This window comes from Ictidomys tridecemlineatus, chromosome 2, assembly GCF_052094955.1.
Source record: "Ictidomys tridecemlineatus isolate mIctTri1 chromosome 2, mIctTri1.hap1, whole genome shotgun sequence".
Classification (NCBI taxonomy): Eukaryota; Metazoa; Chordata; class Mammalia; order Rodentia; family Sciuridae; genus Ictidomys; species Ictidomys tridecemlineatus.
Window position 1 is genome coordinate 8237560 of NC_135478.1, and position 16845 is coordinate 8254404.

Below are 16845 nucleotides of genomic sequence, written 5' to 3' on the forward strand. Positions count from 1 at the left end.
TCTACTACTAAGCTATACCCCCAGCCCTTCCATTTGTAATTTTTTTGAACTTTTCTTTACCAGGTATGTGAATAACCCATGAAAACACAAAATGAATACAATTCTACAAAATTGGGAATGAAAAGATCTTTTAAAATTGCAAAGTAAATGGCCAAGAAATACACAGGAAAAAAAAATGCTCACCATCACTAATCATTAGGGGAAATGCAAATCAAAACCACAACAAGTTGTCATTTCACTGCAGTTAGAATGACTTTAATCAAGAAGACAAAAAAAATAGCAAATGCTTGTGAGGATGCAGAGAAAGGGGAACACTTGTGTGTGTCGAGAATGCAAATTAGTACAGCTATTATGGAAAAGAGTATGGAGGTTCCTCAAAAAACCAAAAATAGAACTACCATATGATCCAGCTATTCTACACTGGACACATAACCAAGGGAAATGAAATCAGTGAACCAAAGAAATACCTCCCCGGGCAGGCTTTATTGCTTCACTAGTCACAACAGCTAAGATATGGAATCAACCCTGGTGTCCATCCACACAGGAAAATGTAGTCTACATACACAATGGAGTATTACTCGGCCATAAACAGAATGAAATCCTTACATGTGTGGCAACACAGATGGAACTGGAAGACATTATAAGTGAAATAAGTCAATCACAGAAAGACAAATAGTGCATGTTCTCATGCATGTGGAAGCTATGAAAGTTGATATCATAGGAGTATAGAGTAAAACAGTGGTGGTACATGCCTGTAATCCCAGCTGCTCAGGAGGCTGAGGCAGGAGGATCGAGTTCAAAGCCAGCCTTAACAATTTAACCAAGCCCTAAGCAACTTACCAAGACCCTGTCACAAAATAAAAAATAAAAAAGGGATGGGGATGAAGCTCAGTAGTGAAGTACTCCTGGGTTCAATCCTCAGTAACCCCTCCCACTAAAAAAAAAAAAAAATTGGTCACCAGAGGCTGGGAAGGTAGGGGAAGGGGAGAGAGAACAAAGTTGGAAAACAGGTTCCGGAATATACTTAGAAGGGGCCTGGGGTGTAGTTCGGTAGTAGGTGCTTGCTTAGCACATGAGAGGACCTGAGATTAATCCCTGCCCTTCTCCCCCAAAGGAAAAACCCAGATAAATAGGAGAAATACATTATAATATCCTACAGCAAAGTAGGGAGACTAGCAAGCAACAATTTATTATGTATTTTATAAAGAAAGAAGAGTTCAAAGGCTCCCAACACAAAGAAATGATACATGTTTACAGACAGGCACATGCTAATTACCCTGATTTGATCATCACACATTATATAAATACATAGTGAATTGTCACACAGTATCCCATAAAATGCATAATTATTATGTTTTTGGGGGAGGGAGAATTGGGGATTGAGCCCAGGGGTGCTTAGCCACTGAGCCACATCCCCAGCCCTTTTTCATTTTTTTATTTTGAGATGAGTCTCTGAGTTGCTTAGGGCCTCACTAAGTTTCTGAGGCTGGTTTCGAACTTGTGATCCTTCTGCCTCAGGCTCCTGTATCTCTGGCATTAAAGGCATGTACCACCACCCCAGGGTGTATGTATGTGTCAGTTTTCTTTTTAATTGCAAAATATAGCCAAGTACACTGGTACCCACCTGGGGAGACTGAGGCAGGAGAATTACAAGTTCAAGGCCAGCCTCAGCAATTTAGTGAGACCCTGTCTCAAAAAATAAAAAGCACTGGGGATTATAGCTCAGTGGTAGAGCATCCCTGGGTCCAATTCCCAGTATAAACAAACAAACAAAAAAGGAAAGTCTATGGAGTTTTAAACACACATTCACATTTTGTGGTGATAGAATAGTCATGTCACTTGATGACAAGGACACATACTGAGAAATGTATACAGAGGGGATTTTGTCCTCAGAGCAGATTTGTCCTCAGAGCAGACTATCAGAGGGTATGCTTTTTACATCACACCTAGGAGATGTGGCCTACTGCACACCTAAGCTTTGTGATACAGCCTGCTGCTCCTAAGCTACTAATCAGTACAGTGTTACTATACTGAATATTATAAGCACTGAAAAAAAACAATTTAAAAAGACACTAAACAGGGCTGGGGATGTGGCTCAGTGGTTAAATGCCTTTGGGTTCAATCCTTGGTACCAAAAAAAAAAAAAAGTTACCAAGCAGTATTAATGTTTAGTTCTATTATTCTGCTGATTGAAGCCTCATTATGTGGTGGCACATGACTGTAAAATACTTTGTAAAATAAATTTTAAAAAGCTCTTTTGGGGCTGGGGATGTGGCTCAAGCGGTAGCGCGCTTGCCTGGCATGCGTGGGGCCTGGGTTCGACCCTCAGCACCACATACCAACAAAGATGTTGTGTCCGCCGAAAATTAAAAAATAAATATAAAAAAAAAAAAAGCTCTTTTGCAGAGCTGGGGATGAAACCCATGCTAGGCAAGCACTCTACCACTTAGCTACACCCCCAGCTCCATTGTAAATTTTAACTAATACTCCATAAAAATGCCTACAAAGTATTACATATCAGATGCAAAAAAAAAAAAAAAAAAAAAAGGAAAAAGAAAGAAGAAAAAGCCCACATTCAATTTAGTACAGCACTTAAATCCTCCAGGGTCCATTCCCACCCTTGTTTTGTCTCCTTTCTCTTTGATGACAAACCTCTCCCTTCAATAATAGTGCTACATCCTAGCGTGGTGGCACATGTCCATAATCCTAGTGACTCAGGAGGCTGAGGCAGGAGGATCTCAAGTTTAAGGCTAGTTTCAGCAAGTTAGGGAGATCCTGGAAATTAAAATTAAAAACTAAAAAGAGCCGGGAGTGTTGCTCAATGGTTAAGCGTCCCTGGATTCAATCCCTGGTAAAGCTATGTTAACTGAATTCCAAACTTGGCACACTTTGCCGCCATCGTTTTATCAAAATCTCATAACCTCTCCATTTTCTAGATGAAGAAACTAAGGTTGGCTCCGAAACCTCGAGGTCGGCAGTGAGGCGAGAGCCTATCGGCCTTCGAGTGGACAGCTCTGGCCAGATACGGGCTCGTGGCGCCCCCTGGAGTCGTGTGGGAACGAAGAAAAGAGCCTAAAGATAAGCATCTGGATTACTGTTGGGAGCTTGAAACCCCCACTCTGCTGTCCTCGGAGAGCTCTAGAAGATGTGAGAGGGGACAGGACTTCGGCCCAGGGGTGAGGGAGACACAGAGCTGATCTGAGGGGCTTCCAGGGGACGCAGCCCTCCCCTGGGGGATATTAGCTGGCAGGCCCAAACCTGAAGGGGTTCTGTGGGAGCTACAAGGCCCTGCATTTAAACAACTACACCCACCAACCCATAAAATTGAACACAGGGGCTGGGGTTGTGGCTGGGCTGGGGCTGGGGCTCAGCGGTAGAGTGCTCGCCTAGCACGTGCAAGGCCCTGGGTTCGATCCTCAGCACCACGTAAAAATAAATAAAAATAAAGGTGTTGTGTCCAACTACAACTAAAAAATAAATTAAAAAAAAAAATGAACATAGAAAACCACCCGGCGAATCCGAAGCTAAATGGGGGCGTGGCCGGAGGGCGTGGCCGGCAGCAGAAACTCAGCAGTTACTGCCGGCATTCCTGGGTACCCGCTCAAAACCTCCCGGTCGTGGGCGGGCCATTCCACCCACTTAACGACCATTGGCTAATTGGCTTCAGGCAGGAGACGTTTCATTGGTTGGATTCCTGCACGGTTCCTTGGGGGCGGAACCCGGGGGGGGGGGACAAGGCCTAAGGGAGGGTGGGGCTTCCTGCGATGCAGTCGAGCCGTAGAGGTCCCTAAGCTAAGAAGTGAAGAGTGGGGCCGGGGGTTAGTTCCGGGACGGAGGTAGGGGTACGCTGGGCTGCATCCCCGGCCGAGCCACGTTCTCGCAACACTCGGCTTTCCTGCATCGGATCCGAGCGCGGCGGGCGGTGTCGCGCGCGTGACATCATCGCGTGACGTCACGCGCGCGACCCGAGGGAGCCTCGACCTCCAGTGGCGTGGGAAGCAGCTGGGCGATGCTGCAGTTAGTCCGGGTCGGGGCGCGGGCCTGGCTTCGGCCCTCGGGCTGCAGGGTGAGGCGGAGGACGGGAGACAGGGTCAGAGGACAAAGGCAGGGAGGCCGGGGGGTCGTCTCTCACTCTTGCCTCCCACTAACAGGGCCTCAGCTCGCTGGCCGAAGAGGCAGCACGGCCCGCGGAGAACTCGGAGCCGGTGGCGGGTGCGGGTGAGGCAGCTAGGGTCGTCCTCTGGAGGGGCGGCGGCGACCGAGAACTTTGACTCTTGACCCTGACCCTTGACCTCCCAATTGTTTCAGGTCTCCGGGAGCCGGTGTTGCGCAAGTGCGAACTCCCACTACCCGCGCACCGGCGCCCTGTGCAGGCCTGGGTCGAGTCCCTGCGGGGCTTCGAGCAGGAGCGCGTGGGCCTGGCTGAACTGCACCCTGACGTTTTCGCCACAGCACCCAGGTGAGTGGGGGTCTGTAATGGCGAACTGATCGGCCAAGGGATGGGGAGCCCGAGTTCAGGAATGGGGTGCCCAGGACTCATATCCGTGAACCTGTTCCTCCACCTGCCAAAGGGGGATGACGGTTTTCCCTGCCTCGGGATTGTGTGAAGTTGAGGCAGGAGGATCACAAGTTCAGGGCCAGCTTTAGCTACCTGTCTTGTCTGTCTTTCTATTTTGGTACCAGGGATTTAACCCAGGTGTGCTTTACCACATCCCCAGCCTTTTATTTTATTTTATTTCATTTCATTTTTGAGAGTCTCACTGAAGTGCTTAGGGCCTCACTAAGTTGCTGGAGCTGGTCTGAAATTTGCAATCCTCCTACCTTAGCCTCTGAGCCTGTGGGTGGCACAGGTGTGTGCCACCATGCCTGGCTTGGCTAGCCTTAGCAATTTAATGAGGCCCTAAGCAGCTTAGTGAGACCCTATCCATACTCAGTGGTAAAGTGCCTCTGGGTTCAATCCTTAGTACCAAAAAAAAAGGTAAAGTATAGCTGTAGTAAAAAGGGACTCCTCTCAAGTAGTTTAAGCTGGCATCTGCAAGCTGAAAAGGAACCAGCCAGAGCAAAAGCATTTCAGGCAGAGGGAAGAGCAAGTGCAAAAGCCCTGAGGCTAGACTTCATCTTTCAGAGAAACCAACTTGGCTGGAGCAGGTACAGGATGGGGTCAGGAAAACGCAGGTCTTGTGGGACCTTGGAGGTTTTAAGTAGAGTTGGTTCTCATGTTTCCCTCCTCTTCCCTAGGCTAGATATCCTGCACCAGGTTGCCACCTGGCAGAAGAACTTCAAGAGAATTGTGAGTTCCTGGGTAGAGGGAGGAAAGGGGATGGAGTTTCCTGTGGGGCTCAGGCAGGAGCAGAGGAAACCAATGGTGTGTTTTCTCTGGACTGCTCAACATGGACTTCGTCTTTTCTTTCTAGAGCCATTCAAGGGTAGGTCAATTCTTAGACATTTTCTGAGCACCCAGCATTGTGGCAGTGTGTTAGGTGAGAGGATTCAACAGTGGACAAGACAGGCCCTGTCCCTGCCTTCATGAAGCTCACAGTCATGTGGGAGAGATGAACACTACTTAAGTAGTCATGTCTGTAAATGTATAGTTTGGGGCAGTCATCCCAGAGAAAGGGCATTTAACCTCAAGCCTTCCTGTAGATCTGGTTAGATTAAGGTGGCAGTGGAGCTAAGGTGGAGATAATGAAAGCAGGTTATGCAAAAGTACTGTGGCAGGGACCAGAAGGCGCCCAATAGTGCTGTAAAGCTCAATGGGAACAATAGTGAGGTGTTTGGGTTTTATGCCAAAAACATGGAAGAATCAGTCAGGGTCTGTCCGCCTTTAAGCACCTGCCCCAGAGGTCCAGAGAGTTCCTTCCATGTCTCCACATCACCCTGGGAATAAAGCCACCAGCATGGCATCCCATGTTCCTCATGATTCCTACCCCGCGCCTCTTCCTTGTTCTCTCCAGCCACCTACCATTAATGTGTAGCTACGTTAAAATTTAAAAAGTATAGGACATCTGCTGAGAGCCAGCAAGACCCTTTGGGAGGCTGAAGTTCTGGTACAGAGGAGGGAACTCTTGATTTCTTCATCTTCTCCTCCATCTCTAAGCACTTTGTGCTTGTCCCATCAGAGCCCTGATCTCTGTGCCTCCTGGCAGCAGGTCAGCCTGGCTTACCACCATATTCTTGGACCAGGCACCTGCAAAGTCATCTGTCTTATGGACCTGACCCCTGCTCACTTTGTACCCACAGAGCTATGCCAAGACCAAGACTAGGGCTGAGGTGCGGGGCGGTGGCCGGAAGCCCTGGCCACAGAAAGGCAGTGGGCGAGCTCGGCATGGCAGCATCCGGTCCCCCATCTGGCGAGGAGGCAAGTGGGGACAAGGGGGAGAAGGGCTCTGGCTGAGTCCAGCACCTGGGTGCTTTTTCACACACAGTTGCCCACTTCTTGTGTGATATCATCTCAGCCCCATGCACCCTTCCTCATCAGCTAAGAGGCTGGGACTACAGACCCTATTTTCTCAGTGGGGAACAGAGTTCTGAGAGTTGTTCCCTCTCCTCATCTGCATGTCTTCTCTTTTCAGATCATGGCCACAGCCCCTCTTGGCCTCCCCTCCCCTCTCATCTTTCCTTGCCCACATTTCACATGGCACCCAGAGGGATCTTCCTAAACCACCCAGCTTCCACAAGCCTTTAAGTGAAGTCTGAGCTCCTTACCTTGGCATTTCAGGTCCTGAGCCACTGGGATTATAGGCTTGTGCCACCAAGCCTGGCCAGTCCTGAACATTTTAACTTCCTCATAACTGCAACATTAATGGTTTGTGCTTTAATTAATCTCATGTCATGCTGTAATTCCCAGTGTCCTATGGGTTAGGAATCATCAAAACTCAGGACTTGACACCTGGGTAGACCAAGTTCCAGACAGGTAAAGTCACTGGTCCAGCCTCCTCTCTCTCTCCCTTCCCAAGATCCCCACTTCTTTGCTTGACTGGGCAGGGGGGCAGCCTCCCCTCCAGCAACTTCTTTCCAGCCAGTGAGGCACATTTCTGACCTCCAGGCCCAGCAGTGGCCCATACCTGCTCACACACCTCTGTCCCCACAGGAGGTGTTGCCCATGGTCCCCGAGGCCCCACAAGTTACTACTACATGCTACCCATGAAAATGAGGGCGCTGGGCCTCAAGGTGGCATTGACCGTCAAGCTGGCTCAGGTACAAAGCAGTCCTACTGGGAGCCATGAGGATCTTGGAGAATGGGGGCAGGGTGCCTGGGGAGGCCGGCTGGAGCGGGGAGCTCTGGACCCAGGCTCAGGGGTGCTTTCTTCCTCCCACCAGGATGACCTGCATATTGTAGACTCCCTGGAGCTGCCCACTCCAGACCCTCAGTACTTGACGGAGCTGGCGCGCTACCGCCGCTGGGGGAACTCTGTGCTCCTTGTGGATTTGTGAGAATACTGGGAAGGGCAGGGACGAGGAGGCCTGAGCTCCATCCTCCACAGGGCTCACCTCCTGTCCTCTCACAGGATACATGAGGAGATGCCACAGAACATAGTGGAGGCCACCTCTGGGCTCAAGACCTTCAACTTGATCCCGGCTGTAGGTGAGTGAAGGGCACTGGCCCATCTCCCAGACCCCCAGAATACGCATGTTCAGGTCCCACCATTAGAGTCATGACCTGGTTCAAATCTTATATCTGTTACTTGGTCACTGAATGGTCTGCATCAGCAAATGACCTCACTCCCTAATCAGACCCTCAGCTTTCCCTAACTGCCTGCCTAAAAAAATAAAAGCTCCAAGGTAATAGCTGTCAAAGTGTGTTCCCCCCACTTCCACCAGAGGGCATGTGTGAGCATCTGAACCATAGCTTGTCCCTGCTCTGCCCAAAGCCCTCTATGGCTTCCACCTCCCTCAGGGAAAAAGCCCAAGATGACCTGCAGGCCCCCCAGGCCCTGTTCAGCCTCCCTCTTCCTCCCCAGTCCTCCCCTCCCCCTCTCCCCTTGCTCACTAACTCTGGTAGCTCTGGTCTCTGTCTAGCACATTATGCTTATTCATTTGCTCTGTCTTTCCTTCTGGAATGTGAGGTAGGAATCATGGCCAAGTACAGGGCAGAGCCCAGCATACAAGAGCCTCTTAGTAGGTGAGGCAGCTCTCTGGTGAGGGTCCTGGCTGAGGCAAGATCTGAAGCCAGGGTGCCCAGCTCTCCTAACCATGCTAGACCATGATGTCCCTGTAAACAGGACAGGTGTGCCTTGAGGAGGGAATGGGGTTCTGGATGCGGGCGGGACTGGAGCAGAGCCCAAAGGCAGCCTCTCCCTGACCTGGCTGCCATCCTCCCCACCTGCCCAGGTCTGAACGTGTACAGCATGCTCAAGCACCAGAGCCTGGTCCTCACTCTGCCCACGGTCGCCTTCCTGGAGAACAAGCTACTCTGGCAGGATTCACGTTACTCGCCCCTCTACCCCTTCCATCTGCCCTACAGCAACTTCCCCTGACCCTCGCCCTGCACTGCCCAGGGCCCTGGATACCCTCCTCCTTGCTGCATGGCCATGAGCCAGACCAAGCCCTTGGCAGGCTTGGGAGCCTCCTGAACCCTGTGAGAGAGATGCTGCCTGGCCCCGCCTCATCTCACTTAGGAAGCTGAGGCCACACAGAGCGACCAAGCAGGCCTCAGCCACAGGAAGAGGTGGTTCTGCAGAGCCAGGATGAGCTCCATCCCAGTTCTCTTTTTTGTTGGGTTTAAAATAAATTTTATTTTTTTCATCCAAGGATCAGCCTCAGAGAACAGTTCATTGCCATTTGGAATAATCCTGTTTGGTGTGTTGGGGTTGGTCTCCAGAGCTGGGCTCCACTGGGCACTCTCCTCAAGGAGCTTGCAGTCTGCAGTGCTATCATTTATGAAAGGGTATTAATCATTCATTGAAATTGCCAGAATTAACTAACCCCTGGTGAGTCAGGCCCAGGAGCTTGAGGAGATGCGTGGGCCTCTGGTATGTCATCCTCCTGGCACTGTGACTGCATGCTTGGCTCTGAGGGTTTGCTGTCCTGTTTGTCACAGCCAAAGTGTGGTCTTGAGTCCACAAGTAGACAAAGCTCCCAAGCACGGAACTTGCCCTAAGCCCAGAATCAGGAAAGCCAGTGCCTCCTGATCTCGTGATAAATGAGTAAATAAACATCTTTAAAGACACCAAACCGATATCCCAATTCTTTATTTTTTTGCAGTGCTGGGGATCAAATCCGGGGCCTTATTCATGCAAAACAAGGATTCTGCCACTGAGCTACATCCCCAGCCCTTTTTATTTTTCATTTTGATACAGGCTCTCACTAAGTTGTTGAGGCTGGCCTCAAATTTGCAATCCTGCCTCAGCCCCCCAAGTCACTGGAATTACAGGCTTGTGCCCCTGTGCCCACCACAAAGACCCAACTCTTGAGTCTGCTGGTGGTGTTTCCCACTAAACAAACTTAAAACTAACTAGACTATAAAGTAACATGGTCAAGTTCTTTAAAGTCAGCCAGGCTGAGTGTGGTGGGACACACCTGTAGTTCCCACTGCTGCTTGTGGAGCTGAGACAGGAGGAACATTTGGGGCCAGGAGTTGGGGGCCAGCCTGGACAATATATTGATACCTCATGAATTTAAATACGTAAATAAGAAAGTTGGCCAGAACTACCTTCTGCATGTGCAGCCCAGCAGTGTAGGTGGCCATGGTGACCACCCCGAGTGTGCTGGGCCTCCCCTGTCTGCAAACATCTCTGGAATGTGCTGGGCTCACAACTAAGCACAAAGAAAGGTATTGGAGGACTGGGGCGGAGCTCAGCATGAGTGAGGCCCATAAAAACTACCACCTCCAAAACAAAGCTACTGGAGGCCATTAAAAAGGGGTGCTGGGCTGGGGCTGAGGCTCAGCGGCAGAGTGGCGCTGGGTTCCATCCTCAGCACTACATACGAATAAATAAAGACTTTAAAAACGTGTTAAAGGGGCTGAGGATGTGGCTCAAGCGGTAGCGCGCTCGCCTGGCATGCGTGCAGCCCGGGTTCAATCCTTAGCACCACATACAAACAAAGATGTTGTGTCCGCCGAAAACTGAAAAATAAATATTTTTAAAAAAAATTCTCTCAAAAAAAAGTGTTAAAAAAAAGGGGTGTCTAAGCTGGTCCAGACTGTTACCTGTGTCTCAGCTGTGCCTCTCACTTGGCCCTGTGGGGTCACCAAGGCCTAGAAAAAGACCCAGTTGTCCTGGCAGTGCTCAGCCTAGCTTCAACAGTCATAACTAGATGTACAAATGCAGTTCCTTCTGCTTCAAGACTTTCAGGGAAGTGAGAGGCCAATTGCTGCCCACACAGATTTTCGAAAGGAATGAGTCAGAACCCATGCCTCCAAGCTGGAATCCTCAGCCAGATTCAGAATGGAATAGGCATCAGAGGGGAATGGTACAAAGTCTAGAATATGCTTTCAAATAACCGGAATGTAGCCAGGCTCAAGGTCATGTGTCTCTAGTCCCAGCTTCTTGGGAGGCTGAGGCAGGAGGATCTTGAACCCAGGAGCTCAGGTCCAGCCTGGGCAACAGTGAGATCCCATCTCCCAATAATTGGGGTGTACACAGAGTGGACAGTAGTGTGGATGAGTGTGCGAGGGCTGCCGAACCACTACCAGAAGCTGGAGGGCTTAGACAACAGAAATGTGTTGAATCTAGAGGCCAGAAGTCTAAGATGAAGGTGGTGGCAGAACTGTTCCTTCTTGGGGAATATCTGTTCCAGGCCTCTGGCCCAGCTTCCAGTGGTTTCCTGACAATCTTTGACCTTCTCTGCCTTGGAGGAGTGTTGCTAGTTATTGCCTCTGTGTTCCTCTACGCATGTCTTTTCCTTATTCAAACCCCCTGCCAGGATCAAACCTAATGCCTCATCCATGTTAAGCTCTGAGCCAAATCCCCAGCCCAAATCTTCCTTTTTTATAAGGACGTAAATAATTTTGGATTAGGGCCCACTCTAACAACCTCACTTTAACTTAGTCATCTGGAAAAATCCTTTTCCAGGCTGGGGTTGTGGCCCAGTGGTAGAGCACTAGCCTAGTATGTGCGAGGCCCTGGGTTCAATCCTCAGCATCACATAAAAATAGATAAAATAAAGGTATTATGGGGCTGGGGATGTGGCTCAAGCGGTAGCGTGCTCGCCTGGCATGCGTGCGGCCCAGGTTCGATCCTCAGCACCACATACAAAGATGTTGTGTCCGCCGAACACTAAAAAATAAATATTAAAAATAAATAAATAAATAAATAAAGGTATTGTATCCAACTACAACTAAAAAATAAATAAATAAATATATATATATTTTAAAAAATTTCCAAATATGATCACATTCACAGGTGCTAGGGGTTAGAACTTCAATGTCTTTTTTTTGGGGGGGCGGGGTACTAAAGTCCATAGCTGTCAAGTTCCTTGTATAAAGTGGCATAGTATTTGCATGGAACTTATGTACATCTTTCCTTAGACTTTAAATCATCTCTGGATGCCTTATAATACCTAATTTAATGTAAATATTATATACATAGTTGTTACACTGTATCATTTAGTGACAAGAAAAAAGAAGTGTTCAGGACAGATGTAATTTTTTCTTTTAGTTTCAGTCTGTGGGTGGTGGTTGAAACAGAATTTGAAACCTGTAGATACAGAAGGCTGACTGTATGTCCACGGTTGCTTATTTGACATCTTCCATGAATGCAGGGGCCTGGTGGCACTTGCTTGTAATCCCAATGAGTAGGGAGGCTGAGGCAGGAGGATGGCAAGTTCAAGGCCAACCTTGGCAGCTTAGTGAGACCCTGTCTCAAAAAATAAAAAGGACTGGGGATATAGCTCAGTGGTAGAGTGCTTGTGAGGGGCCTGGGTTCAATCCTCGGCACAAAAACAAATGAAAGTTGCTTTTTTTGGTTTGATTTTTTTCCCCCCACACTGAGAGTTGAACCCAAGGCCTTGCACATGCTAGGCCAGGGCTCTACCACCAAGCTACATCACCAGCCCACTTTTATTTTACTATTTGGATACTGGGTCTAAGTTGCTTAGGGCCTCGTAAATTGCTAAAGTTGACCTTGAATTTGCATTTCTCCTGTTTCAGCCTCCTGAGTAACGGATTACAGGCATGTGCTAAAAAAAAAAAAAAAAAAAAGTTTTTGTTTTTTGGGTTTTGTTTCTTTTGCAGTACTCGGGATAAAACCCAGGCCCTTGTCGATGCTAGATAAGCACTGTACTCACCAACCCTCAAAAAGTCATTTTTAAGAAGACAAGTGAAGACTCTTCTTCCCGGGAGGTTGATACTACCCACAGGTCCCTTGTCCCAGCCTCTTGGGAGGTGAAGTAATCCAGGGCCCAGAGAGGGCAAGGACTTCACGGTCTTGAAAAGTCTCCCCAAAAGGCAGGACACTCAGGATCCCAGCTGACTCTGGTTCCCGAAAGCTAAAGTTCCCTGGATCCGATTCCCCATGAAACTCATTGAGAGGCAGGTGGCCACGATGGTGGAACCCGGCATCTGCCAAGGGATGGTTGGCATAGAGGCCAGCACCCAGCTCACAGATGCCCCCAACTCAGCAAAGAGGTCTCCAGGACGTCACACCCACCTAGTCTGCCAGTGAAGCCATGTCCTTGTCCCAGATCTGCAGAGCAGTGACCCAGCGGAGCCAGAGAACAGGCAGCAAGCCCAGGCCTTGGCTGGCAGAGCCTGCCATGATGGCCAGGGCCTGAGACAGTCAGCCTGTCACCTGTCACCCTGTGGCGGCCCTGAAGCATCCACAATCCACCAACCTCAAACCCCTGGAAAGCTAGGATTGCAGGGCAGCCGACAGGAAAACAAGAGAGGGGCAGACCTGAGTGAAGCTCAGACTCAAAGGTTAACCAACACCAGTACCTTGCCAAAGCCGAGTCAGCATAAATTTGGACCAACAACGTTGACCCAAATGCTACACAAACCCCTAGACTCGCACATGCAAGTGGCAATCCCCATTGGGTCCCGTCTGCCCTGTGGGACAAGTGTGTTTCTATTCACACTTGAATAAATCTTACACTCACTCATCCTCGTCTGTGGATTTCATTCTTTGAATTTGCAAGAGGAGAATCCAGAAAGAAGAAACAGCAGCGAGCTGCTGGGGTCTGCTGCAACTCTGGAGGGCATGGCCAGCCACTAAGAGCTGCAACACATCACTCAGAGGCAGCGGAGAAGAAACGGGCTTTCTCAGCTGTAGAGGCCTGCAGCTTAACAGACCCCACCCAAGAGCAGAAGCAGAGAAATTCCGGTTTCCCCAGTGGGTGCTACTTGATTCTGCTGGGTCATCCAAATAGTGCAAAGCCAGCAGCCAAGAAGGAACTGCCCTGTCCCCTCCCCAAAGAAGCCTCTAACCTAGAAAGGCCCACGCCAGGGCTCCCAGCTGAGCCAACTCTGAGCATGATGTTCACCTGGGCCTGAATCTTGGGCAGATTCTCCACTAGGACAGGATGAGATTCCACCACTGAATAAGGTTTTGAAGGATGGAAAGATAAGCAAAGTTGTGACTGGAACAAAACACGTACATTTCTGGGCATGAGAACGCATGCCTGTAATCCCAGCAGCATAGGAGACTGAGGCAGAGGAATCATGAGTCTGAGGCCAGCCCCAGCAATTCAGCTGGGCCCTAAGCGACTCAGCAAGACCCTGTCTCTAAAAAGGAGGGGATGTGGCTTAGTGGATAAATGCCCCCGGATTCAATTCCTGGTCTGAAACAAAAACAAAAACAAACAACAACAATCCTCCCCCCCTGCAAAAAAACAAAACAAAACAAAACAAAACAACTCACATACATTAACTGGAACTGTATCTCTGAAAGATCACTCACTTACCTAGCATACATAAGGCCCTGGGTTCCATCCCCAGCACTGAAGAAGAAAAAAAAAATTTAAAAATGGGGGGGCAGGCTGTGCATGGGAAGGAAAGTGAATCCCAGAGTGGAGAAGCAGTATATTCAGAATGCTCAGAGATAAAAGAAGTTAATTCACTCATTGAATATAATTGTCCCTTGGTAACCAGGGGGGATTAGTTCCAAGACCTCTCTCAACAACAAAATCTACAGATGCATCTTATGTGAAATGGGGTTTTATCTGCTGTTTATAACCTACACACGTTCTCCCATAGAGGTTGGGTCATCTTTAGAAGATTTACAATATCTAACACAATCTAAATGCTATGTAAGTATTTTTGTTATCCTGGATTGTTTAGAGAACAATGACAAGGAAAAAAGTCTATGTATGTTCAGTACAGATTTGATTAAAAAAAAACAAAAACAAAAACAAAAGTTTTCTGTCCACAGTTGGTTGAATCTGTGGGTGCGGAACCCACGTGTAGAAGGAGCTGACTGCAGGTGTTCGTCATCCACCTATGGACCAGAAATTGATTTGGGTGCTGGAGCTGACAGACTCCATGCTCTTCTGGAGTTCCCAGAAATTGAGGTGACAGAGAAGCTAGTAAATCAGAAGAATTTACTGGGGTGATCAGTTTAGTAATGTAATGAGAACATTAGGGAAGCGACAGTGGACGGGGCAAGATGCAGGATGTAGTTGGGGGCACCCAGGAAAGCCTTTAGGAGAAGGCCAGGCCATAAGAAGGGTGGAGCTGTCTGTGTTGGGGATTGTTTGGAAGAGCATTTAGGCTGAGGGAATGGCAAGGTGGCCACACCAGAGCTCAGAGAATGGGGAGAGAAGGTTCAAAGCCATGGAGTGGGGTTTGGATGATTATGCCCTGAATTTAGGCCTGCTTGAGACTGCCTGGCACCTAGCAGGAAGCCTTTCCCTTCCTGGAGACTACAGCAAAGGGCTGGGGAATATCTGTTTCCCTTTTCCTTGCAGAAATACAAAGGCAGTTCAAGACCAGGAGGAACATGCTCCCCCTTCCAGCCTGCCCCACATTACCATCTATCCCCATCTCAGGAAATGGCCCTCCATCCTCTCAGGGACTCAGACCTGGACTAAGGAGTCACCCTTGATGCTGCCTGTAAGACCAGTTGGCCCAGGCTGCAAAACACATTCCAAATTCAACCACTTCTCCAATGCCACCTCCCAGCCCAGCTCCAGCAATTGTTCATCTGGACCAGCCTGGAGCTCCTGCAGCCTCAAGAAGGCACCTGTGAACACCTGAGTCAGGTAGTCCCTCCGCACTCAGAAACCTTCACTCCCACTTCACTTCACAGAGTCCTTCCTAGACGCCAAGCACCTGTGCTACCTACACTGTCCCCTCTCTCTGCCCTCTTTCCCTCCAGTCCTTCACCCACCCTGCTGCAGACACACCGGCCACGAGCTGTTCCCTATGCAGGGGTTTTCCACCTCCAGGCCCTCTGCTTGGTATACCTACTCCTCGGGAGGCTGGCATGACTTGCTCCTCATCTCCCTCTGGTCTGTGCTCAATGTCACCTTCTCACTAAGTCTTCCTCAACTCAGGAGCCAGAGGCAAGAGGATGGCAAATTCAAGTCCAGCCTGAACAACTCAGCAAGACCCCGTCTCAAAGTAAAATAACAATGGCTGGGGTGCGGTTCAGTGGTAGAGAGCTTACCTAGCATGCCAGAGTTCTGGGTTTAATTCCTGGTGTGTGTGTGAAAAGAAAGTTCACTAACTCTCACACTTCGTATTCCCTTTCCTGCTTAAATTTTCTTCTTTAGTATTAATCAAAAACTAAATTGCTAGCCACATAATCCTAGTGACTGAGGAAACTGAGGCAGGAAAATCGCAAGTTCAACGCCATCCTCAGCAACTTAGCGAGGCCCTAAGCAAATGAGAACCTGTCTCAAAATAAAAATGAATGAATGAATGAATGAATGAATGAATGAATAGGGGCTGGGGATGTAGCTCGGTGGTAAAGCGCCCTGGGTTCAGTCCCCAGTACTGCCAAAGGAACCCCGGACACACACACAACGCTCCATATATCTTATTTTTGTTTCTTGGTACAGCCTCCACTAAGACGATCCCTGCACGGTGCGAGGATTGTATTCTGTGTTCACTGATGTGTCTCCAACACCTGGAACGATGCCTGTCACACAGTAGGCGCCTGATAAACAGAAAAGAATATAGTTTCGTGGCTGCAAAGGGGGCCTGAGGCCGCGCGAGGGAGCTCGCTGCTCGCGCTCCTGCTCTGGAACCGAGCAACCCGCGAGGCGAGCCCAGGAAAACTCCGCCGGAAAGAAGGCTCGGGCTTTTCCAGACTGCGCGCTGGGCCGTCCCTGACCTCACTCTGGGACTTTGCCCAGGTCGTGGTCGTTGCAGGGCGGGGATTCAGCACGCCGCGTACCCGCACCCGCAAGACAAAAGATCCCCGTGGAAATTCCTTAGAAAAATCCGAGCGGGGAGCGGGGCGCCTTTTCGGATGGCGTGTTATTCCCAGCCCGGGTCCCCAGGAGGAAGGGCCAGCGCATCCCCCGGACCTCTCCCTTCCCCTTCTGGTTCACGACCTCCGTGGCCCCTCCAAGGTCTCCATAGCGACTCCACAAGCGTCCCACAACAGGAAGCTTTAGGCGGCGCGGCTCAGAGTCCTGAGACCCAAGATCCCCCGCCTCGACGTGTGGATGCCGAGACCTGGGGTCACACGTGCAGGCCGTGGCGGGGCGCGCACAGTTGGGGCAGGCGCCCTTCTCCCCGCGCCACCGCGGAGCCTCAGTTTCCCCGCAGAGCCTGGGACGACAGCGGAAGGTCTCCGGGCGTCAGGACCACCCGGCTTCCTTCCTTTTTCTGGGAGCTGTGAAGACGCCCTCGTGGCCGAGGCCGAAAGGGGAAGAGAAGTCGCGCGCGTCGGGGGAGGGGCGGGAGCCCACGGGCGGGGAGCGCCGCACGTCCTCACTCGCAGGGTTTGCGGGCGCCGG

At 49.8% G+C, this 16845-nt stretch overlaps 1 protein-coding gene across 1 annotated transcript; it reads left to right on the forward strand.

Annotated features, from left to right (window-relative positions):
• The first annotated feature begins 3910 nt into the window (after nucleotides 1–3910).
• On the forward strand, nucleotides 3911–8750 carry Mrpl4 (mitochondrial ribosomal protein L4). Its single transcript, XM_078035933.1, has 9 exons — nucleotides 3911–4066; nucleotides 4152–4218; nucleotides 4309–4459; nucleotides 5239–5290; nucleotides 6241–6358; nucleotides 7091–7197; nucleotides 7321–7430; nucleotides 7509–7585; nucleotides 8332–8750. The coding sequence occupies exons 1-9, from the start codon at nucleotides 4010–4012 to the stop codon at nucleotides 8475–8477; spliced, it is 885 nt and encodes a 294-aa protein (XP_077892059.1). The 5' UTR covers nucleotides 3911–4009; the 3' UTR covers nucleotides 8478–8750.
• The last annotated feature ends 8095 nt before the right edge of the window (nucleotides 8751–16845 follow it).